The sequence below is a fragment of the Stereum hirsutum genome (genome assembly GCF_000264905.1).
Source record: "Stereum hirsutum FP-91666 SS1 unplaced genomic scaffold STEHIscaffold_4, whole genome shotgun sequence".
Lineage (NCBI taxonomy): Eukaryota > Fungi > Basidiomycota > Agaricomycetes > Russulales > Stereaceae > Stereum > Stereum hirsutum.
In genome coordinates, this window is record NW_006763134.1 from 1,602,477 (window position 1) to 1,623,863 (window position 21,387).

A 21,387-nucleotide genomic window follows, 5' to 3' on the forward strand; every position below is an offset into this window, starting at 1 on the left:
GTATATATTGTGTCCCCTTCTTCCCTCGAAGGTTTCGTGGTTGCTCGCTCCCTAGTTTTTGCTTTTATTCTGGACTAGTAGACGGTCCGCACAAACCTAGCACTGAGACCTCACCTCCACAGCATTGTCCGAGTGATCCTCCATGTTCTTATCGCAGAGCGCTGCAGCCGCAGTTGGATCACCGTATGACCCGGCTCTCGTGGACTTTGGTCTTTTTGCGGTCGTGTTGGCCCTGTTTGGGAAACCCAAACACTTCAAACAGATCTAAGTTGTTCGGAGCTGGATGTCCACTTTGACACCGTCAACTTTCGTCTGTCACGTTAGCTTCATCGGAGTCATCAACCATACCTGGCCTTCCGTCGTGCTCAACACTTCCTAGTATGGCCGGCATAATCTTTCTCATGAAATGTTCCGGTTCGAAGCTTTGACGCAAAGCTGCAGACCATCCATGCTTTAGAGCGTTTGTCAGTGCGGCGACGGTGGCCTACTGAATAACAGGGTCTCCATAAAGTAGTCAGTATTATGGAGACTACTACAGGAGTATCAGTGAACACATGTCGTACCTGACAAGATGGTGCAGAGAACGCCAGATTAGGTCAATTCAATCAGCTATACAGGAAGGAGTTTGACGAAACACGGAGGACAAGACCAGCTGGTCTGATAGCGCCAGTCTACGTCCCATGTTGGGTATGTCTTACACACAGACATGCACCACGGTTCCTTGAGATCTGAATGATGAGAACGTTATGTGGCGTCCGGGTCTTGGCCTAATAGCCGTGGTGTGGAGGTGTTGGGGGTGTACTGATCGGATGCACGGGCGGGCATGGATGGTGTGAGATAGTAGTAGGCTCCCAGGAAGTTATGTCTTCAGGACGTGAAATTAAGGTAGCTCTGGATGAGAAAACGGGGGATGTATCCTGAGTAGTCAAAGAGTAATGCAAAGAAACAAACCAAGGAATAAAAATCCCGACCTCGAAAGTTGATTTTGACACAGTGAGAAAAACTACCGCGGTTGATCCGGGCTCGGTATCCCGACAAAGAACGGGATGCCTACTCTTTACCTCTTACTAGAGAATATATTCTGCGAGTGCCGGGGTCGGCATGGATTGCACTTCAATGGTTTGATTTCTTCTTACTCCTTAACGTACAGAGAGGGTACGGCGTCATATAACTATGCAGAAAGAAAACCTAGCCATCAGACTCCATACAAGGCTCCCCGGGGAGAAAGAACGTCGACTAACCACGATAAGACACCTAGGCAGAAATTATCCACAAAAGGATCAGTAGGAAGACGGATGCTTGAGCAAAGTCTACAAAAATCAATCAGAGACTCTTAGCTCTAGGCACACGACACAAAAAGAAAACAACCAAACTTACCCCTCCATCAATCAACACCGTCTCGCCTATACATCCAAATCCCACACACAGAACAAAAAGTCAGTCCGAATTCCACCAACACACGCCACTGTGGTCCCAAACATATAGTATGAGTGTGGAATAGATAACACTAACCGTTAATGAACCGATTCGCGATGAGCATCAACGCCAACGAGCCCACATCTCTGTTCGTCCCACCAGTCGGCACACAAGGCGTTTCCCAGCCCCAAGGTTCGGTACGTCTGTTGTGCGATACGCCAAGCTCGTCCATCGCGCCTGGGGCGGACATCTATTGGACAATTCACAGTGAGATCATCCTAGTTCTATGTTAGAACGTAAGATACAGTAAGTAGTGCATACCTCTGTAACGAACAAACCCTATCACCATAAAACGCATCAGTACGCATTACACATCACACAGTGTAAAGAGGACACAAGAACATAACAAGAGACTCACCGGCGCAATCCCATTAACCCTAATCCCCAACGGCAACAACTCATGCGCCAAAGTCCCCGTCGCATGTCCAATCGCGCTCTTCGAATACAAATACGGAAAACTATTCCCACTCGTCGCGGGGTCCTTCGTCCAGCCGTTCATCGAGCTCGTCATGATCACCTGCGGGACGAACTTCTTGCCCAATTCCCCTTCTTGATCCTTCCAGGCCTCGAGGAGGGGGAGAAAGGCGAAGGTGAGCCAGTAGGGGCCGACGGCGTTTGTTGCTAGGGAGTCGGTGAAGTCGGAGGGTTCGACGGGGTCGAAGTAGGCTTTGAGGTAGGCGGAGGCTGTGGGGGAAGTAGGAGGTTTGAATTGACCGGCCATGATGCCTGAAGCATACTACGTCAGGAGGGTGCTTGCTGTAGAATTTCGAATGTTGGGCTGACCTGCGTTGTTGAACAGAACGGTAACATGTCCTTCACGTTTCTTGAGCTCATTCGCAAGACGAAGAGCCTCCTCCTGCGATACAGCTGTATCAGATCCCCGCATTTATTTTTCAAGCAGCCTAAAGGAAGCTCACTTTCGACCTTACATCCCCCTGCAACCCGATCAACCTCCCAAAATTTCCAGCTTTATTCTCGGCAGCATCATTATACACCTTCGCGATGCTGCAATCGAAATCGTCAACCAAACATCACAAAGAATAAAGAAGCGATCATCAAGGTAGATAGGGGCAGCCAGCGTCATGACGCCACCCGTTTGTGTAGAGGAAGATTCGACGGGGTACGCACCGGTCCAAGTCCTCCTGCTTGGGCCCAATGATATACACTTTCGCCCCGTTCGCCATGAGCGTCGTGCTGATCATCAGTCCGATACCCTTTATGACGAGAAGACACGGAACACTGAGTAAGAACGATGGACGCGGAGATGCAGCAGAACGTACAGTTCCTCCGCCGGTGACGACCGCCACGACGCCCCGAAGATCAAAGATATTCGTCGCTGTGAGGCGGTCGAGGATTGCGTCGGCCATGGTATTTTGTGAGGTTCTAGGAGGTTGATGTAAGTCAAGTTAGAGGGACGAGGAGAGACAGGGGCTTATTGACTATAGATGTGAAGTTGGTATACTGACTGTCAGTAAATGTCAATACTGTGGGGAGACTATTGGATATACACGCAGCCTCTATGTAGCTCGAGGGATTGAGTTTGCAGACGAGTGGGTCAAGAGCTTCTGAGGTTAGTCAGCGTCGTTGATAATATAATGATACTCGGTAGGACCAAGCTCGAGAACCATCGAGAGCGGACGATTTGGAGTGAGACTCGGCTGCACAGTGGGAAGAGGAAGGACATGTTACATCGACGTCGACGTCAATACAGCACTTGTACCTTGTTCACATGTTGAACTTCAGTTCGAGCGCGTTCGGGACTCCGTCGGGTGGCGCGGATGCGATGCGTGTGGCGAGAGAAGGAACGATTTTGTGTGTCATGATCCTCGAATCGGTTCAACTTGATGCAAATGCACGAAAGACAAAATCGACAACTGTGATTTGATTCGTTCTATAATACAAATGATATGCAATGCTAACCGCTGACCATTATCACAGTGACCGCCAAAAACCCAGGACTTTAGTCCGAACGCATATTGTATCTCGACCTTGATGCCCTTATTATCCGTATCCGTAACTCGCCTCCTTTCTTTCGACAACTTGGTTCGGGTATCTCCACACCTCACTTAACCTTCCGTGCTCGACGTTTCCGTGGAGGTTGTACTTATGTGCCAGCCATGCCGAGGACACCGACACGATCCCTGATCATTGCGATTTCGCTCGCGGTGAGTTGACCCTTGCTCGCGTTGAGGAACTCTTCGAAGGCGGTGGAAACGTCGCTGCGGTTCGAGAACTCCTCACTAAAGCACCGACACAAACACCAGAGAAAAAGGGGGTTCGTCAATACAATAATCCATCACTGACCGTGAATCAGGCCCAATAAGGCGCCACACTACGCACCTGAAAAATACATGCAACTTCTCCCAAAATTCAGGCTGCGAGACCGTATTCCGATACGTAGTCTGCGGCAAGCCCGCAGACGGAGGCCTATCAATATCCATGTGCACCTCTCCATGTATCCCTTTCCCTCCATTATCATGCACGAGCGTCACATCCGGAAGGTCCACGCCACTGCTCGACGGCGAAGGCGAAAGAACAACGCTCGGTATCCTTCCGTGCCCTTTTCTCTTCCCTCCTGGTCCTCCTTCACCCACGCCCGAGCCCTGGGGATTAGGACTCAACGAGCGGTCGTCGTTCGCGGTGGTCGCCGGGGGTGGTGGGGTGCTGGGCGCAGCGGGGGCGGGAGAGGATTCCTTGGTGGGATCCCATTCGAAACCGGGTTTGACCATGAGGTTGATGGTGTCGCCGGATTTGATGGGATATTCTTTGAGGAGTTTGGAGTCGGCCAGGGCTTTGCCTTTGAGGAGGAGGCGTTGGGCGTCCGCGGGGGGTGCGCGGGGTTGGGAGGAGAGGAGGGATTTGAGGGTGGAGATGGAGTCGGTGGGGTTTATGGGGAGGGTTACGGAGAAGGGGGGTTTGAGGGATTTGAAGACTATTTGGATGGTTTCTGTGGATATACAAAATGTAGGATGGGGGATCAGAATCGGGAGATGGGTGAGCGACAGATGTGTGTGTATGATGGACCGAGGACAAGAGCCGAATTGAGAAACGAATACATGGTCAGTCAGACAATTCGGGTGCTTGCATTTATGGATTGAGAGATAGACAGGAGGTGCGTACCAGCTGATGATGAAGACGAGGACTCCCCGACTTTGCGTTCTGGGGGCTGTGGTACTGGCACCTTTTATACGATACGTCCCGTTGTCATCGCATTGCACAGCGGGATAGAAGATACCAAAAGAACAAAGATAACACGCGCATTAGCCTTAGCGCAATGCTAGCACACCTGTCTCATATCACAAGGCCCAAGCGATTGCAACTGACCTGAAGTACAGGAACCTTCCTCAGCGTGTTCTCTGGCGACTGTTGAAAGTCGTTCTCGAAGGTAACGGGTTGAGAGCCGAGAGTGTTGATGAAGTTCTTGACAAAAGCAACTTCGGCTTGGTCCGCCATTCCTGTTGTTCTTGATTGTTTTGTTAAGGGTAGGCGTAGACGTCAGACGAGCGTTTGGGTGTAATGAGGCGGTGAAGTGCAGGGGCGTGACGCGGTTCAGGGAGAAGCACAGTGACGTAATGATTGCAAATGGATGTGACACGCTGGAGGAGTGACGCTGATCGGGTCGAGGTTCGCGCAACAACTCTCAGCTTCACGAACTATGGCGGTACGTTGGGTCCTTGATTATCCAGACATGTATTTCGCTGAAATAACACTCGAAACGTAGTCCGGTTTTGGCTATCATGGAGGTGAGTGGCTCGTCCGCCAGTCAGAAGGCCCGCTTTACTGACAAGCGTTGCGATTCAGGCCGTTCACGGTGCTTCGCCTACTGGCAGGAATTCTCTAAAGTATAGCTTTCTGTCATTCCTGCTATTGCCGAGTCTCGATTATTAACTGCCAATGGTATTACTTTACAGTGCTACGCCCAGACCGAGAGCCCCTCGGAGTGCCGGCCACAAGCAGACGATTACCTAGAATGCCTGCATCACACCAAAGAGGTCCGTTGTCCATCCTTTTCCATTCTCCTTCTCTCCAACGCGTATCGCGCATTCGGTTGAACTTGTTGCTATGCGGGTATGTTGTAGGTTGCGCGTGCAAAGGCAATCAAAGCCGAGTTCGTCAAGAAAGCGGAGCACCAGGCGAAGGAGGGCAGGAAGGCTGCAGACGTATTGGCGGATGGTGTCATCGTGGGCGTTGGTCTGATATCGAGGGATCAAGGCGGGGATGCTGCTCATGCGAAATAGACTTGCCATTGTGGTGTTGGGCATGTGATATGGTGTGTGGGCAATCATCTCTTTCGTTTCGTTTCGTCTGGCGGGCGTAAGATGCGAGAACTGTGCCATACGAGTGAGCACTTCTTCGAGGGCTTGGTGTTTCGTTTATGACAAATTTGTCTGATTTTCTTTTTTGTATTTTGTGTTGTATCAGGTCTCTACCGGGATGCGCTTGTGTGAATACCCTAGGCAGTGCCGCGAAACGGTCTCAACCTCGTCATCATCCGCCGGGCAAACCAAACACATCCTTTGTGCTCCCTCAACATCTATAAGCTCGCTCAGAGATTCTGCCCACACTAGTCACTTTCCTGAAATAAGCTTCCCCTTGCGGATTGACCTGGTTGTTTGTTTGAGTCTATTCTGGTCAGCAAAGTGCAAGCCTGTGCCACAGTTTGACCAAGGTACCACACGACTCAGTCTGACAGCAACCAGCTCTATTGTTCTCAGATGTGTCAGAGTACAATTGTCGATTCATACCCGCCCTTTACGCACAGTACCGTACTCGTAGTGTCTAAGGAACAAACGTCTGAGAGACTGGAATAGGCGAGACTGCCGCAAGCACGAGGCCAGGCTTCCGATTTTGGCCTCTGTGTAACGTTTGTCAGTTCGCGCCACCGCGTTTGCCCTTCACCGTTCGACCATCCCTTTCCGTTCGCTTTTTTGCACTCTTTCGCCTGTTCGACCCCTCCCAGGCGCGATAACTTGACTTTACAGGAACAAACCTTTTTGTCGAAGCCGACCCGCGATGGGTACCTACGGCGTCGGCTCCTCGAACTCTCCCATCGTCGTTGACGATTCCTCGGATGATGATTCCGTCGACGCACGTCAAGTCGATGAACAGCTCGAATTATTGGCGGGCTCGGGCTCGGGGGTGTCGAGGACACCTTCGGTCATTGCGCTTGATGAATCTGAGCCTGAGATCGTCGAAGCGGGTACGGAGGTTGCGGGGATTAGTAATGGTATGGCAAGTGGAGATGAGCGGCGAGATGAAGGTGACGGTGACTTTGACAACGAAGATGGAGATGGTGATAAATATGGTGACTGGGAACAGGAGGACGAGAATGAGTACGAGGACGAAGAAGGAGAGCCAGAGAGCGGAGACGAGGACTTGGCCAATTTTATGGAGAAGTGGATGGAGGAAGGCGAAGACTCGGAGAGGACGTGGGTGACGGTGAGGAACGGTGGGTATAGGATCCTCGCAAGGACAGGTTATCAGCCTGGGATGGGCTTGGGCCCTCGGTTTGAAGGTGCGTTATTTGTTGCTCTCTCTACTCCCTTTCTCGGTACCTTTCTTCGAAAATTCTGGTGCTAATATCCAGTGGCGTTCTTTACTTTCATCAGGTTTGACTCGACCCGTGAAGATCCCAATCAAGCGAAAGGGAAACTTAGCAGGACTCGGGACTCCTTTCAGACTTCGCAAACGGATTAAACCACTAGAGACTGAGACCTCTGCCATCGCCACTGAGTCTTCCCCTGAACCACAGGTCACAGCTGTGGCGGAAGAGTCGTCTCAGCCTTCAGTGGCACCAGTCCAGCAGAATAACGAGGACAGCATGGCGATGAAAGTCGACCGTTCTCCTTCACCTCCTGCTAATCCTCCTTCTCAAGCTCTCGAAGCACCAGCTGTTGCCGCTCGAGAAGTACGGCCCCAGTTACCCGCGCCTGCCCCTATCCCAGCGGTGAATCCGTTGAACAAGGCTCTTCCCACGTTGGAGGCTTTACGCGCACTTGGACAGTCCCTGGCTTCGCGGTCAATTATTCCTCCGTCTGTGCCTGCACCTGCTACAGCAGCTCCTCAGCACGAGCCAGTATCTGAGGCAATTTTAGCTCGCGCTGTTCCTCCACCCGATGTCCCAAAGGTCAACAGGAAGGGTTCGAGCTCGAACGGGCCGATCGAACAAGCTTCTTGGTCTCCCATGTATGTTGCACCCGAGGCTGAAGGAAACGCACGTCTAAGTAATCGTCGAGGGCGTAATGCGCGCCGCTCGCCGCAGAACTCTTTTCAGTCTCACCGCTCATACAAGGACCAACAGCATGACCATGTTCGAGTGCCTGCTCCTCCAGATCCTGAACAGGTGCAGAACCAGCAGCACGATCAGGCGCAGGAGGAGCAGTCATCTCGCTGGCCTACTATCTGGGATTCACCACCGGAGCCACATCTAATGTTCAATCCTAACACGGGAAGTTACCAGCCTTACATGCCTTTCGATAGCTTTGACTTTGAGCCTGAGCACCAGCCTCGTTCGCCTCCTCCGCTACCCCCACCCCCACCTCCACCACAAGAGCCTCAATTCGAACACCATGCACCACCGCCACCCCCGCCGCCACTTCAGTTCCAATTTCCTTCGGACCCTTCGCATCCTCAGCAGCAATCGCAGCCACAGCAACAGTTCGAAGCGGAGCAGGACCCAGAGCCATACAACCCGAACCTCCCGTTCTTCGCTCAACAAGCGCACTCTCTCCCGTCGCAACAACCGTCTACGCCATTACACCCACTCCCTCCGCCTGCGCCTCCACCACCACCTCCACCCATGCCCATGCCTCCCATCGAATCCATCGATCCGGATCTATTCGCAAGGAACGTGAACGCGTTGCAGAACATATTTGGTTGGGCAGGTGCGCCCGCTCTCGGCGCTGGCGGTGGCATGGATGGCTTCTTCCCGCAGCCGATGCCACCGCCTCCGCCCGGGTTTGACGGGATGGGCATGGGCTTCCACGGTGGTATGGGTATGGGTGGCCTTCCGATGGGAATGAGTATGAACGGCGCGTTTGGTGGTATGATGGGCGAACAGCAACATCCTGGACCGTACGTGCCATTCGGTTCGACTGCGTTCCCACCGTTCGTTGGTGTTGGTGTTGGTGTTGGTGTTGGTGTTGGTGTTGGTGAGGGTGAGATGCCTGGGGCGGGGATGGATGGCCAGTTTGGGGGCTTCGACGCGAATGGGTTCAGGATGCCGATTCAGCTACCTTCGAGACCTTCGGACTCGCCCACGTCGGCTTCGTTCCCCAATGGTAATACTAACGGGAATGGGCAGTTCGATTTCGATGGTTCCAACGCCGAAGGCGGGCCCTCGCACTCACACTTTGTCAATTATGACTTTCCTCCTCCAGACCACGCCTACGACGACAGCGGAAACACCTACGTCGATTTCTACGGCAAAGTGAGGACCAAGCCGATTGACAAGAACGCGATTCAGCCGCTCCAGGACATGGACGACATCACCATCTATTTCGCCGCCCCCAATCTCCAGCACCCGAACAAGATCGGGGTGACTTACGAGCCTTCACAAAGCACGCGCGGTCTCTTCCCCATCAACCCCACCTTCGTCCCTTCGACGGACCCCGTACCGCCCCGCCGGCCTCACCCTTCTTTCTCCTCCTCCACCCCGTCCTCGCCACCCGACCCCGCCGCGACGCTCGTCATGGAAATGATCCCGCGCAAGTTCCGCACGAAGGCGCTTATCTACAAGTGGCTGGAACATGTCGAGGGATGTCCGAGGCCGAAGAGGGTGGAGGTGGAGGGGGGGAAGGCGCTGATTGAGTTTTGGGGGAGGGATAAGGTTTGGGCGAGGAATGTGTTTGGGAGTCAGAGGATGGCGGGGAACGATGGGTTGGGGAGTGTTAGGGTTTGGTGGTGGAGGGGAGAGGGGAAGGGGGTCAAGAAAGCGGTTTGGGGTGGACCGGGGACGAGTGGGAGGAAAACGGTGGACAGTGCAGGGGCAGGGGCAGGTGGAGCGGCGACTGGAGGTGGTAGTGCAGGTGGAGGTGGAGGAGCGATGTATGGTCCGAAGAGGGAGGAAGAAGATGGCGATTATCCGGCCTCTATGAAGCAGAAGGTGTCGAGGCAGATAGAGAGCAAGAAAAGAGCAGTGGCGAAAGAGTTGAGGGCGCTGGGGCAGGAAGATAAAGAGGCGCGACAACAGGCTCTGGCGGGGACGTCTCGGTCCCAGCAGGCGCAGTCGCAGCCAGGTCCATCGAACCAGCAGTCCCAACAGCAGCAGACGCCAAAGAAGAAGAAAAAGAAGGAAAAGTGGAAGGAGAGGGCAAAGGAGAAAGAGGCGGTGGAGAACGGCAAGGGGAAAGAGAAGGAGAAGGAGGTGGTAGAGAACGGCAAGGGGAAGGGGAAGGGGAAGGAGACGGAGAAGTTGAAAGTTCCGAAGAAGGAGCCGTTGGACGATGCGTTGTCTGCCCGGTCGCGCTATCCGTTGAGGTCCAACAAGACAACGAAGGAGTCGACTTCAACTTCAGGTTCGGGCTCTGGATCTGGTCCGGTCAAGATCAAGACGGAGAACACAACGGTTTTTTCTTTGCGACCTCCTCCCTCACCCCAGCCTAGGCAAGCCGTTCTTGCGGCTCCCTCCACGTCATCCAGGGCTATGCCTTCTGCGCCGTCTTCAAAGACCTCTCCGATGGGAATAGTATCAGCAGGCGCACGGTCAAAGGCGTCTGGCGGCCTGACCTCCATCACTTCTGACAAGCCTAACGAGTCGTCTCAATCGCAGCCACAATCATCTCCCTCTCAGCTCTCGTCTCAAGCGCGAACTCAGTCCCAGCCAGACTCACAATCTCAACGACAAGCCATCGTTCCGCCGCCCGAACCAACGACTCCGATATCTGACATGTCGTTGTCGTCCGCGTCCATCTCGATGGCGAACACGACTTCCGCCACTACTTCGATCTCTGGTTCGTTCAGTCTGGAACACATTCGGTCTGGCGACAATGGTGCACAGAACAATATGGCGGATATGGAAAAGAATTTGAGTCGGCAGGAGGGAGCCACTGCTGAATCGCCCTCGAAGTTGCTGGAAGAAAAGAGGCGTGAGCGTTCGGCCGCACCCGATTGCAATCGTACGGAAGGACGGGTGCCTCAGTCGCGACGACCGGTTTCTTCCCCGGAAAGAGAAGAAGGCGAGCTCGTGGAAGGCGAAGAGGTTGAACAGATGGGCATGGATATCGACGTAGCTGTGGCTCCTGGAGCCCCTGCAGCCGCGGAGACGGTGGACATGGATATCGAGTCAAGTCCCCAGTTATCTCGTAAGCCTCTTCCGGTGAAGACAGCTGAGAGTTTGAGTACGGCCCTCGAGGATGTACGAGAAGCACCGGGCGTAGATGCGCAGGAGCAGTTGGAAGTGGCGTCGGGTGCTGGCGCTGAACCTGCAATTCCTCCAGAGCGGGAGGTGAGGGAGGTGAGGGATCAGAATAGCGGCGTTAATGGCGGTAGTGATGCTGAAGAGGGCGAAGTGGCAGAGCTGGTTGGTGTTTCTGCTCCTCCTTCATCCCCACTACCCACTCGTCTATCGTATCCCATTACTGACGCTGAAGTATAGGAGGCAGCTGCTACCGCACTTTCTGCACCTTCGGGGTCAGACTTGCAAAAATCGGCGGCCGTCTCTCCGGTAGGACCAGTAGGGCAATCTGCCACGGTTTCACTCGATCTGAAACCTGCCAAAGCGGACCGCAGTAAGGAGCTTGCTGAAAAGCTTGCGAGGGCAAAGGCAGAGATGTCGAGGAATGTCAACGGTGGCTCAAGCGCCACATCTACGTTCTCCGGTCTCCCTCCCAAACCAGTAGTCGCCTCTATCCCGGTTCAAATATCCCCCGAGACCACTGGCCCTAGGTTTCGTCGTGGCACGTATCACGACTACAAGAACGAGAGCGATAACGACTCGCCCTACTTTACGGGAAAGACCAAGCACCTGCACACGAAGGCTAAAATGCTCGCAATGGCCGACGCTGATCCACCTTTCAAGAAAGGAAATTTTGATCATGTACATGCCCAGCTTCCTTTACTCCCGGGGGCAGTGGTTCATCCTAACGGATTTTCGATTTTGAAGGAGCCGTTGCCACTACTTCCCCCACCTCCTCCTCCTCCCCAACCTCTTCAACCAATGTCCGTCCCTGCGCCACTTCCATCGACAACTTCCACGGTGTCTACATCTCCAATGTACCCGCCGTCACTCGTTGCGTCATCGGAGTCTATGACTCTTCCACCTATGTCGAACGATATGGCGAAGGAGGAAGCGTTACGAAAGATGGTGTTGTTGAGCAAAAGGAAGAGGATGGCGGAAGGGGCATCGAAGTCGGCGACCCCTGATGTCTCGGCGGACCCAGGAGCCATGTTCGATCAAGGAACGCAGGCGATCGTGCGACCTTCCACCACGCCGGTGGAGACATTACCGACGATTCCTGTCGCAGTCAGTTCCTCTAGAAGTTCGTCGCCGTCCGGTACGTCCTCCTACTCTCATGATTTGCCGGGTGATAGCCAATGTATCGACATGCTGTGCAAGTAGATGTTTTGCACGATCTTGCTGTTTCGTTTATCTCGGAAGCTATCAAGTCTCGCCCGTCGAGTGACGACGACCGACAGCCACCGACTAAACGACAGAAAGTTTCACCTCCGGCCGAGAAGACAGATCTAGCAGCACGACAGAAAGCGTTGGAGGAGCATATCGAGGAGACCAAGAAATTGATGGCACAGTTGACTCTTGCGAAAACGAAAGCAGACAAAGACAAGGTTTTGGTCATGTTGAGGGAGCGCAACAGGTTAGTCCAACGCTGTCCTTCATGACTCCCACACCGTTTTTGTCCGCGCTTCAGATGTAGTTTGTCAGGTGGCCATGGGAAGGAGAGAGTTGAGGGTTCTGGTTTCTTTTTTTTACACATTTGAACAGGGCGATGGAAGAGTCAAGACCTAGCACGCCGGAGAGCAGCCACCAAAGACCTCCACCACTAGCAAGATATACGTCTCAGTACTCAGGCGAAAGTCGTCAACACTACGCTGCAAGTTCAAGATGGCCTCAGACGTCAGCGGATGCATGCGTATTTGATGTTAGCGATTCGGAAGGCGAGGACGGGCTTGCATAGCTCCGTTCTTGGGGTGGATACTCGAAGGTAAAGTATAGTACATGTTGTACGCGACGATGATGTCATCGTCGTCTACGTGTCCCATGTTCGTTCATCGTTTACTTGCAAGTTGCAAGCGATGGTTGCTGTCTCTGGGAGTACATGTCCGTTTTCGCTGGGGTCTTAGGATAACTTATTTGCATCGCTTTGTCAGGACCTTCGGTCTTCTGCTCTGTTGCTTTCCAACGTATATTTCGCCAGTTGTTCCTGTTCCGTCTGCACCTTGTGAACAAGGTGACGTGACCGCCTTCATCCATCCCTAGTGCACCTCCCATAGCATTATCTTACCTCCATGCACATACATCTGTCTCACCAATCATGTTATTTTCTTCCTCTTCAAGTCTTGAGCCATTCTACTCCTTCCTTTACTAAAGGATGCTGTGGTATGAGTTCAAGATTGAGATGATGCTGTCGGCTTCTCCCTATGTTTCCTTGTCTCTTCCCTATGTACAGGCTTCTTGTGACTTCATTCTTGAAGATATCTTATCCCTGTTTTGTAAGATTTCGATACCTATTCATGCAATCATTGTTACCGTCGCTATTCATGATCGTGATGCTGTCTCCAAGAACTTCAGACGAAAAGACGAAAAAAGAGAGGAGTTGCGGGACGGAGAACTTTCCTTCTTTCCTTCCTGTGGCACCGGAGCCTGCCGAATTCCGATGGTTACCTTACCTTACCTGATGGCGGCCCCTCGTGTCCTTGTCTTCCCTAGGACACATATCTCAGCCCTCTTGAGGTCCTCGCCATAACCCTCATCGTTCCGCGAAGCGGAATCAACTATGTCAGGCCGGTCAGTTCCAGCCTTTCTCTTCAATGAGCATACTTGGCGCAGGTGTTATTCTGGGCCTGACGAAAATTTCCACACCAGAATATCCTCTCGAAATCATGCTCTACTGTCTCTACCACCCGAACTCCTGACGTCCATATTGGTTCACTTGGAGTACAGAGACATTTTGCGTTGCTCGCTGGTAAGAGTTGCAGTCTGTCGTGTGACGAACTTAGATACTATAAAGCTTGACTTGTTGCCTAGTCGTGCAGGGACCTTCGTCGAGTGGGAGCAGAATCCATAGAGCTGCAGTACAAGATCGACCTAGATACCCACGGCATGTCTGACTGTCGGGTTGGCCTGCTCTCTATACGAGAACGGCTCGAGTTGTTATCGGAATACAGACAAGCGTGGCGCACCGGCCAGGGCAAGAGAACGGTCGTCACACACCTACCATACGCTGAACGTGCCGACTGGGAGTTTCAGATCATGGACGGAGTAGCCGTGTTGGTGAATGAAGCCAAGTTTACCGTTCATTGGCTTCCTTCCCGGACGGACGACGGGCATTGTATCAGTTTTGACGATGTCGACGTCCGCGCTGTGTCGGGTTGCTGGGCCTTCGATCCAAGTCAAGACTTGCTCATATATGTGAACACCGTCGTCAACAACGGCGAGGATGTTCATTCCATCACTATTCACACGCTAAGTGGAAATACAGCTCACCCAAGTGCTGCAAGACCCTCTATGGCTTACCCCGGCGGAAACGATAGATGTCCAGATCAGATAGACATATTAGAAAACATCGCTACTTTCTCCAGCAAACAACGCATGGATGTTCTCCTTTTCGATTGGAAGACCGGTAAACTCCTAGCTGTGCGTCATAACGATTTAACACGAAGTTTGTTGCTGTTGCTCACGAAACTTGTAGAGGCACGCACCCGGAGAATCCTTGGACAATACTGTAAGATCTTCGCCAGCCTTCATCAAACTCTCTTCGTTCAATTTCGACTATCTCTATATAGCCCGGGCGGCCCATTCCACGGTGGACCACTGATCCTACGCTCTCGTTGCTCTCACCCAAAGCATTTATGATGACTTCGGCGTCAGAATCAGGCTCCCTCGAGATATACGCTTTTAAATTACATCAGGAAGATCGAGCCAGCCATATCGCCTCCCTTCTTTTCCCCCCTGTGAAACACAATGTCAAGGTCCGCTCCATGCGCGTCATCGAGAGATCGCTCAATACGAAACCTGATGCAAACTTCCCATTCCGAACAACTCCGAGCGGACGAATCCATTGGGTCACAGTCGCGTACGACCGCGGCCATTGGCCAATCGAGTATTCTTATATCGTGCACTCGCGGATCATTCAGTCCTACCTCTCCGGGAATGACAACTCCGAGTCGCCCCAAGTAGTACCATGGTCGCAGTGGGGACCTGCCAACACTCGACTTATTCAAGAATACGATCAAATCGGTGGGCTGGACTTTACGTCGGTAGATGGGGGCGCATCGTATGCAACTTCTTTGGTTGTGTCATGGTGTCTATGCAACTCAAGGTCGCCCTCTCCATAACAGGTTCGATGTTGCTGGGCAAAACGCAGTCTTTGCCCCAGGAGATGGCGAAAGAGGAGATGGCGAAAGAGTCATTGTTGAGGCTGGCTATCATCTCAAACGACCCCCGCCGATCCCGCCGCATGCTGAGACACAAATGGATAATGTCACCACCAAAACCGTACTCGATGCTTCAGTTGTACACGATCCTCGTTTCTTCCTAGACGCAATCACTTCGCGACTACCATACCAGATGACCGTGATATCTGGTTTTGATTCAAGACCTTCGTGCTACATGCTCGACAATAGACGCATAGTTGCGCTTTACACGAGGGTGCGTACAGTCCTTTAACTAGTAAAACATTCTTTATTCTGAACGACTACTCGTTGGTATTGCGTACTGCAGGATCAACATTCAGCTATGCTAGACTCCCTCCGCATGGAAGTGACCGTTTTGTAAAAGTCGTTAATCCTCCGAGCGGCAAGTGCAGGCTAGACCCACTCTCAAATTCCCCACCCGAATCTTCCAAGAACACTTGTCCTACCCGCACCACCACTTATACCCAGGCCTGATCCAACGCTCCCACCCAGAAACAACCCGACCCCTTGTTGAATGGCGTGACTCACCGGTCTCATCGGTGCAGAATCGTAAACGTGTGGACAAGGTTGCGGTAGAGGGTCGGGATTGAGGCGTGGGTGAGCGAGCTCACGTTCATAGATTGATTGCTGACGGGGTCCAGGTGGGATGACGGAGGACGTTGAAGGTGTATTCGAGGTATGTGAAGGCACTGGCTGGTCATACGCTCGCCGAGCAGTATGAAGGCGATTCAGGATCTGAAGGCCGTCGTGGAGTGGTTAGCTCGACGTGGACGATGCCGAGAAAAGGTAGTCCTCACATACCTGTTCGTAGAATTCAATTTCACCATCTAGATGTTCCTTGGCTATCTGAGTAAAGTCTTCAACCTTTTGCGAGTGATAGATTTCCATCTCAGCCATGGTCGTATTTAGGACCGTCTCGCAACGTGCCGCGACCTTGTCGTCAGTCTGCGCAAATGTCTATCAATCTGGCTGACGGTAGGGACATCAGGGCATAGCAGCTGGCTTACATTATCGGTGCGCGTAGCCTCAGAATATCTGGAAAGTGCGTTTCGATGTGTGTCGATCACAGGCTGAAGGTAAAGTCCAGTCAGCTCAGTTTATACCTTAGTACGTCGACGGGGACGAAGTTCACATACAGCGTATGTTGGCGTCGGGTGCGCTACCCCTTTCAGAGCTTCATGAGTGACAAGTTGGGTCCGTCGGGCCTGTGTAGATGAATTATTATTAGTGTAAGCTAAGGGAATGATAGATGTGACGAACATGGTCATCGTAAAGATCGGCTACACTCTGCAGTGCCTCACTTGTCTTCTGCATTGCCTTGGTCAACTCCAGACATTCTGAGATTTTTGTTAAAGTTGATCAACACAAGCTATATAGAGAAATGGAACGATAATAGCGTACCTTCACACCCTTCCCTCCAACACCAAGCGCCTTCCTCATTGGACAGCCCCCTGCATCTGCCAGTTTTATCAGATGCTCTTCCTTTGTGAATTGAAGTCGTTTCTGATATAGATTGATCGTCTTCTACATCGTATTCGGGCTCATATAGCGGGTCGAGATGCGCGGGATATACTGGACCGTTTGGTGTAGTGGCGAGAGGTTTGGAAGTTATAAGTGAGAGAAGAGAGTACGATAAAAGCCGTTCGGCTTTGGACATTTCTGTATCGTGGTAGACGATTGGTATTCATGGTGAGCTCGTCTAATGGTACAAGAGAAACGCACCGACGCGAGCTTGTCGAATCTGTCCAAAGGCGTTACGTAGGCCTTGGATACCTAAACCAACAGCCTTGGTATGTGTCTCGAAGCGCTCGACGGCCTCTCCAGCTTCTTCTGCATCGAGATTGAAAGCAGGATGGAAAACGTTGGCATAGAATGATGACCCCGCAGGAGGTAACGCAAGGTGGCGAGGAAGCTGGCGTTTCCATTCCTACGACCCAGCATTCACGAGGGTGAGCTGGCGTCAGGCAAACATCGAAAAAGCAAACAAGGTACCCACAATCTCACTCTCACACCCAAGGAAGAATGTGAGGAACTCTGCATACCGCGCAACAGGATGCCTTACAATCCTGGCGAGGTATCGCTCCAGATCTCCTCGTCTTGCTTCCACAAAATCGTCATTGAAGCGTCCTGCATATTGTTTCTCAGGCAAGGGCGGAAGAGCAAGCCCAGGAAGGCGTCGTGTGAGGGCAGTGTGAAGGACGACGAAATGAGAGAATCGACGGTAGACGGTTATGCGCATTGGAGACTGTGGCTCAGCTTCTGGGTCATAATCAGGAGAGCTGGGGTCGGGCAGCATCTGAAAGAGTGATGTGACACTATAGACCGTAAACGCGCCGGAGAGAGTAGAAGAACGTCTGGAAGGCGAATGGACTAGGACTCGGAATGGAGGCACCTTGGACTTCCACGAAGGACCGGACTCGACGTAGTGACGGTCGGCTTCACTTGTCGTTGGCTTCTGCCCCGAACTGGCGTATTTCTCTTCACCGAAGATGTCACTATCGCTTCCTTCGCTGCTTTCCTCGCTCTCGTTTCTTTCATGTGATGTAGGAAGAGATCGCATAGTAGGCGGCAACACGTGCTCTTCACTGAGTCCACCAGCTCCCTTCAGAACGTAGTCTTCGGCGCCTGAGGTCACAAAGGCTGAGAAGCGGTTGAGGTTCTTCCCTCCGAGGAGGGATTGACGAAAAGAAGGAAAAGCAGCTAGCATCCTTTCGCCAGTAGTTTGTAGCTGTATAGGCTGTGAAGAGGTACTCGGCGCTTCTAATTCAGGAGTGGATGGTAATTGTTGGGAGGTCTGAGTGGGGGATCCGCGCGGTGTCAGCGACGTTGCCGACGCATCTCGTCGTCTAATTTTGCTGAATGTAGGAGGGGCACCTTCTGGAGCTACCAGAAAGTCTATCGTAAACTGCATGGGTTGACAGAATACATTGAGCAACAAGAGCGACCATGGCTCCTGTACGAGACTATCAGACTCACAGTGTAGTACGCCCTAGGCAGTAATCCCATTTCTCCCGCTACATTCCTGACCAAACTCCACCCATCGCCAACCTCTTCCTTCAATACCTCAATTTCCTCACCGCTTTCGACCACTAGCTCCCTGAACTCTGGCTTCCCTTCAAACCCATATAGTACCCTTGCAGGACGACCATCCTGCTCGCCTTCTTCAATTTCATCGTCTTCGGGCTCGTCGTCAGATAGTGAATGCAGTTTGGGCGAAGAGGAAGGTTCTGGACCATCTGTGAAAGGTTGAGTGGGTGTATTATCTGCGTCTATGTGCCCTGTCCAAGCGGCAGAGGTGTTGATTCCTGCATCGAAGTCAAGACCAGCGTTCGGATCGGTCCGCGCCTCTGGGCCAGGACGAGATTGAACAAACGAGAACCAAAGCGAAGATATTCCTGGAGGAGCCATCGTCGTGTTGGAGTCAAGCGAGATTGTGAAAAGGCTACCAGCAAAGAAGTCAAGATTGGGCCTAAAACGCTGATAGTGACCTTCGTGAAGACAAGACGTCTCAGGGCGGTGAAATTATTTGGCACCCACCGATCGTAGAAATACTATCAACAGCGACAGATAGAGCGGCCTTTCCTGGCTAACAGCACTGCTACAAAGCTACCCTACTTAGCGACATGAAACCTGAGTAGGAAGGCAACATGTAGGAAGTTGGGGCTACATTAGGCGGGATGCATAATGGTTACGAGGTTCGATCCCAATGCGTACAAATTTTGTGCGAAAAGACCTCCATGTCCGATCGCAAAAGTACAAAGACTGGGCCTTTTTTCAGCAGTGGTCCGATCCCAAATGCTGACACAAGCCAAGCTTTGTATCTTAGGTTCGATCCATGTACGCACAAAAGCGAGTGGAATTTATCATTCCCTAACTTCACAGTAGGCAAATCTCGACATTTTTTGTCCGCGACACACATGTGCGCGAAGGCAATCTCGAACGCGCTGTCCTCTTCACTGAAGTTCCACTGAAAAAAGGTGTTTTTACTCGCTATCGGGTCCGAAGTACACATTTCCACCGCGAATAATAGCGATGCTTAGCTTGCATGCAGGGTCTTCGCAAACGATGGTTCGATCCGTTGTGCGTACCAAAGTCTCTGAAAAGCAGGGTTACCCGATCCGAATGCGTACATATGTGGCGCCAAATGTTGTGACAAATTTCGCCCAAATGTTAGATTTAGGATCGAACCTTCGTACCAATATGCATCCCGCCTGCTACATTTCCTAGTCGCACGTTACGAGATCGTGGCGTGTGGCCCAACGGTACTAGTCAGACAACGTTAACGAGGAAAATTGTATGTTGAAAGCCATATCATTGTACAATTTTCTAAGAATCGGGTACTTGGAGGTTCAATGTCTACACTGGTACAAAGCCAAAGCCCGCAAAGCAGAGTAACATGCCAACGGGAAACGCGTCCGAGGGTAATGATATACAGGTGGGAGAAGAGGCAGGCAAAACAGACGAGGAGAGAAAAAAAATGGCAGAAAAGAGGGGTTCAATGAAAGGAGTATGTGACAGCTCGCAGAAGAGCCTGAAGTCTGAAGAGAACTAGGTACTGTCCCCCTACACTTATATCACCTTTCCGTGCCCCCTCCAAACTTCTTCATCCTTCAGCCTGACGGCTACTTTGTAGTTGGGGCCGAACTACCAAATATACTCCCTGGTCCAAAGTCCGGCTCACCACCCAGCGACCCGAAGATATCGCCAATGTAGTTTTGTGCTACCACACCCTGCTCAAACGTCTCAGACCATCCATCCAAAATTCCCTCGATCACCTTGATCCCAGCGACGTAAAGATTCTGCACGGCAATGTCATGTCCCGGCTTGGCACCGAATATGTTATCGTATGGGGTCTGGTCATCATACGGGCGATCCCAGTCGGACGCCGTGCGCATAATGATGATACGGGAGAAATCGACGAGGCCAGCAATAGTGGCGCGTAAGAGGGATTCAAGTGCATTGTCCTCTTGCTGGTTACTGCAGTAACTCCCGGTGCCGTTCGTAAACAGGACTGTCGTATTCTCGAATGCCTCCCCGAGCAAGGCGCCGGTCCAATAAACGTCGGAGGTAGCGGTGTCGCATGCGACGACGGAGGGAGGTTGTATGGCAGCAGCGAAGATAGAGTCATTCGCGTAGTTTGAACGAGATATTCCGGCAGCGTCGGAATCCACCAGGGTGGCGATTTTGGCGAAACCGATGGCGAGCTGGCGAAGAGCATCGTTGACCTCGAAGACCTCTGTGCCATAAATGTTACGGGGGTACTGGTCGGGGGCGCGGGCACCCTGTGGGATGTAACCTGTCGAAAAACCAGCAGGCCTCTCGCGAGCATCGAACTCGTATTGCAGAGCAACCTGGACTTGCGTAGCGCGCGAAGGTGACGGCTCCGATGGTAGAAACCTTGGGATTGATGCCTGCGATTCCGGCGATGAGGAAGTAGGTGGTCGTGAGGTCGAAGAATGAAGAATGGACGAGAGCAGATATGGTGGACGCAGCATTGATCTCTGCCTCGCCAGTGATAACCTGACAGATCGAGCCGTCGACAGTGCAGTGAGCATCTGGGAATATGGGGGAGAATCCGGGGACAGTGATGTTTTGAGCAAGGATGTCGAACTCCGGAATGTTGAACCACACTTTTTCCTCGGAGCTAAACTGTATGGCATCATCGCCGTCATAGTCGTGGCGAGAGCTTGAAATGCTAGTGAGTACGCACTGGGGGGTACGCCTTGGGTGAATTTCACCTTGATTTTTCACCCGAATACGCATGGGATTTTCACCCAATCCTATGGTGACGGATATCGGCTTCACCTCAAATTTGGGTGAATTTTTTGGGTGAAATTCACCCAGTTCGTTTTCGTTTTCACCCGAAGATTTCAGTCGAAGTTCGGGTGAAAATCCACATATCTTCGGTTGACTCTGGGAGGTCCGATAGCTAGTTCACGCTTCCCAGCTTAGGCCCTACTAATATATTGTGACGCTGTTTCGAATCCCGAGAGAGCCGGGAACACGAGAAAAAATGATTTACTAGTGATTATGTAGGTAATGTACATAAATACATTAAACATAACATACTCCTACATACTACTGAAACACCTTATCTGTGCCCTATCTCAGCAACTTCACCCATCTCCGTTAAAGTTGAACCAACCATTGAGAGGTCCGAGGAAGAGAGAGGGAGTGGTGGAAAGGCTATGGAGAGTTGACAACTGTCAAGAATCTGTGAGTGCACGAAGTCAAGTCAGTATACAACCAACGGAGCAGACATCATAAGCACGATCACCAAGGAAGGAATGGGATTGGCGAGCAGGGCACCTCGACAGTTTG

General features: G+C 52.1%; 6 protein-coding genes across 6 annotated transcripts in view; 2 read left to right on the plus strand and 4 right to left on the minus strand.

The window, feature by feature from the left end:
• Positions 1–787: 787 nt before the first annotated feature.
• Positions 788–3,044, minus strand: STEHIDRAFT_145844 (NAD-P-binding protein). The gene is made up of 11 exons (XM_007301947.1): positions 2,943–3,044; positions 2,757–2,859; positions 2,605–2,690; positions 2,394–2,481; positions 2,260–2,332; positions 1,835–2,202; positions 1,738–1,755; positions 1,513–1,666; positions 1,378–1,403; positions 1,242–1,310; positions 788–1,171 (listed from the first exon to the last, which is right to left on the minus strand). The coding sequence occupies exons 2-10, from the start codon at positions 2,841–2,843 to the stop codon at positions 1,281–1,283; spliced, it is 930 nt and encodes a 309-aa protein (XP_007302009.1). The 5' UTR covers positions 2,844–2,859; positions 2,943–3,044; the 3' UTR covers positions 788–1,171; positions 1,242–1,280.
• A 296-nt stretch (positions 3,045–3,340) lies between these two features.
• Positions 3,341–4,929, minus strand: STEHIDRAFT_167009 (uncharacterized protein; the record flags this gene model as incomplete). Its single annotated transcript, XM_007301948.1, has 4 exons — positions 3,341–3,716; positions 3,817–4,423; positions 4,597–4,657; positions 4,801–4,929. 4 exons carry the CDS (start codon positions 4,927–4,929, stop codon positions 3,581–3,583), a joined length of 933 nt encoding a protein of 310 aa, XP_007302010.1. The 3' UTR covers positions 3,341–3,580.
• Positions 4,930–5,131: 202 nt separating this feature from the next.
• Positions 5,132–5,714, plus strand: STEHIDRAFT_154797 (uncharacterized protein; the record flags this gene model as incomplete). Its single annotated transcript, XM_007301949.1, has 5 exons — positions 5,132–5,137; positions 5,198–5,219; positions 5,278–5,318; positions 5,388–5,468; positions 5,556–5,714. 5 exons carry the CDS (start codon positions 5,132–5,134, stop codon positions 5,712–5,714), a joined length of 309 nt encoding a protein of 102 aa, XP_007302011.1.
• A 692-nt stretch (positions 5,715–6,406) lies between these two features.
• STEHIDRAFT_119858 (uncharacterized protein) lies at positions 6,407–10,250 on the plus strand (the record flags this gene model as incomplete). The annotated part of the gene is made up of 2 exons (XM_007301950.1): positions 6,407–6,991; positions 7,086–10,250. A coding segment is annotated over exon 2 (2,308 nt), but the record flags the coding sequence as incomplete, so codon positions are not given.
• Positions 10,251–13,389: 3,139 nt separating this feature from the next.
• On the minus strand, positions 13,390–18,686 carry STEHIDRAFT_94204 (uncharacterized protein). The gene is made up of 16 exons (XM_007301951.1): positions 18,604–18,686; positions 18,043–18,543; positions 17,063–17,971; positions 16,789–16,993; positions 16,468–16,725; positions 16,327–16,403; positions 16,203–16,271; positions 16,074–16,136; positions 15,868–16,011; positions 15,374–15,801; positions 14,992–15,301; positions 14,437–14,927; positions 14,343–14,375; positions 13,679–14,287; positions 13,517–13,616; positions 13,390–13,438 (listed from the first exon to the last, which is right to left on the minus strand). Exons 2-10 carry the CDS (start codon positions 18,472–18,474, stop codon positions 15,472–15,474), a joined length of 2,487 nt encoding a protein of 828 aa, XP_007302013.1. The 5' UTR covers positions 18,475–18,543; positions 18,604–18,686; the 3' UTR covers positions 13,390–13,438; positions 13,517–13,616; positions 13,679–14,287; positions 14,343–14,375; positions 14,437–14,927; positions 14,992–15,301; positions 15,374–15,471.
• Positions 18,687–19,375: 689 nt separating this feature from the next.
• Positions 19,376–21,387, minus strand: part of STEHIDRAFT_138184 (purine nucleoside permease) — a 6,043-nt gene continuing 4,031 nt past the window's right edge. The window contains exon 3 of the mRNA XM_007301952.1: positions 19,376–20,332. Coding sequence (XP_007302014.1) covers positions 19,689–20,332 — 644 coding nt within the window. The 3' untranslated portion in view covers positions 19,376–19,688. The remainder of the gene's footprint in view (positions 20,333–21,387) is intronic.

Bases quoted from the DNA above. Each gene is read 5' to 3' on its own strand.
- STEHIDRAFT_145844 (XM_007301947.1), bottom strand. From the start codon at position 2,843: ATGGCCGACGCAATCCTCGACCGCCTCACAGCGACGAATATCTTTGAT. The intron at 2,482-2,604 runs GTGCGTACCCCG...TTTCGATTGCAG, and splicing joins AAGCAGGAGGACTTGGACCG to CATCGCGAAGGTGTATAATG. The intron at 2,333-2,393 runs GTGAGCTTCCTT...GCTGTATCGCAG, and splicing joins AGGGGGATGTAAGGTCGAAA to GAGGAGGCTCTTCGTCTTGC.
- STEHIDRAFT_94204 (XM_007301951.1), bottom strand. From the start codon at position 18,474: ATGGCTCCTCCAGGAATATCTTCGCTTTGGTTCTCGTTTGTTCAATCT. The intron at 16,994-17,062 runs GTGGGTACCTTG...GCTGGGTCGTAG, and splicing joins TTGGGTGTGAGAGTGAGATT to GAATGGAAACGCCAGCTTCC. The intron at 15,802-15,867 runs GTATGTGAGGAC...GACGGCCTTCAG, and splicing joins AAATTGAATTCTACGAACAG to ATCCTGAATCGCCTTCATAC.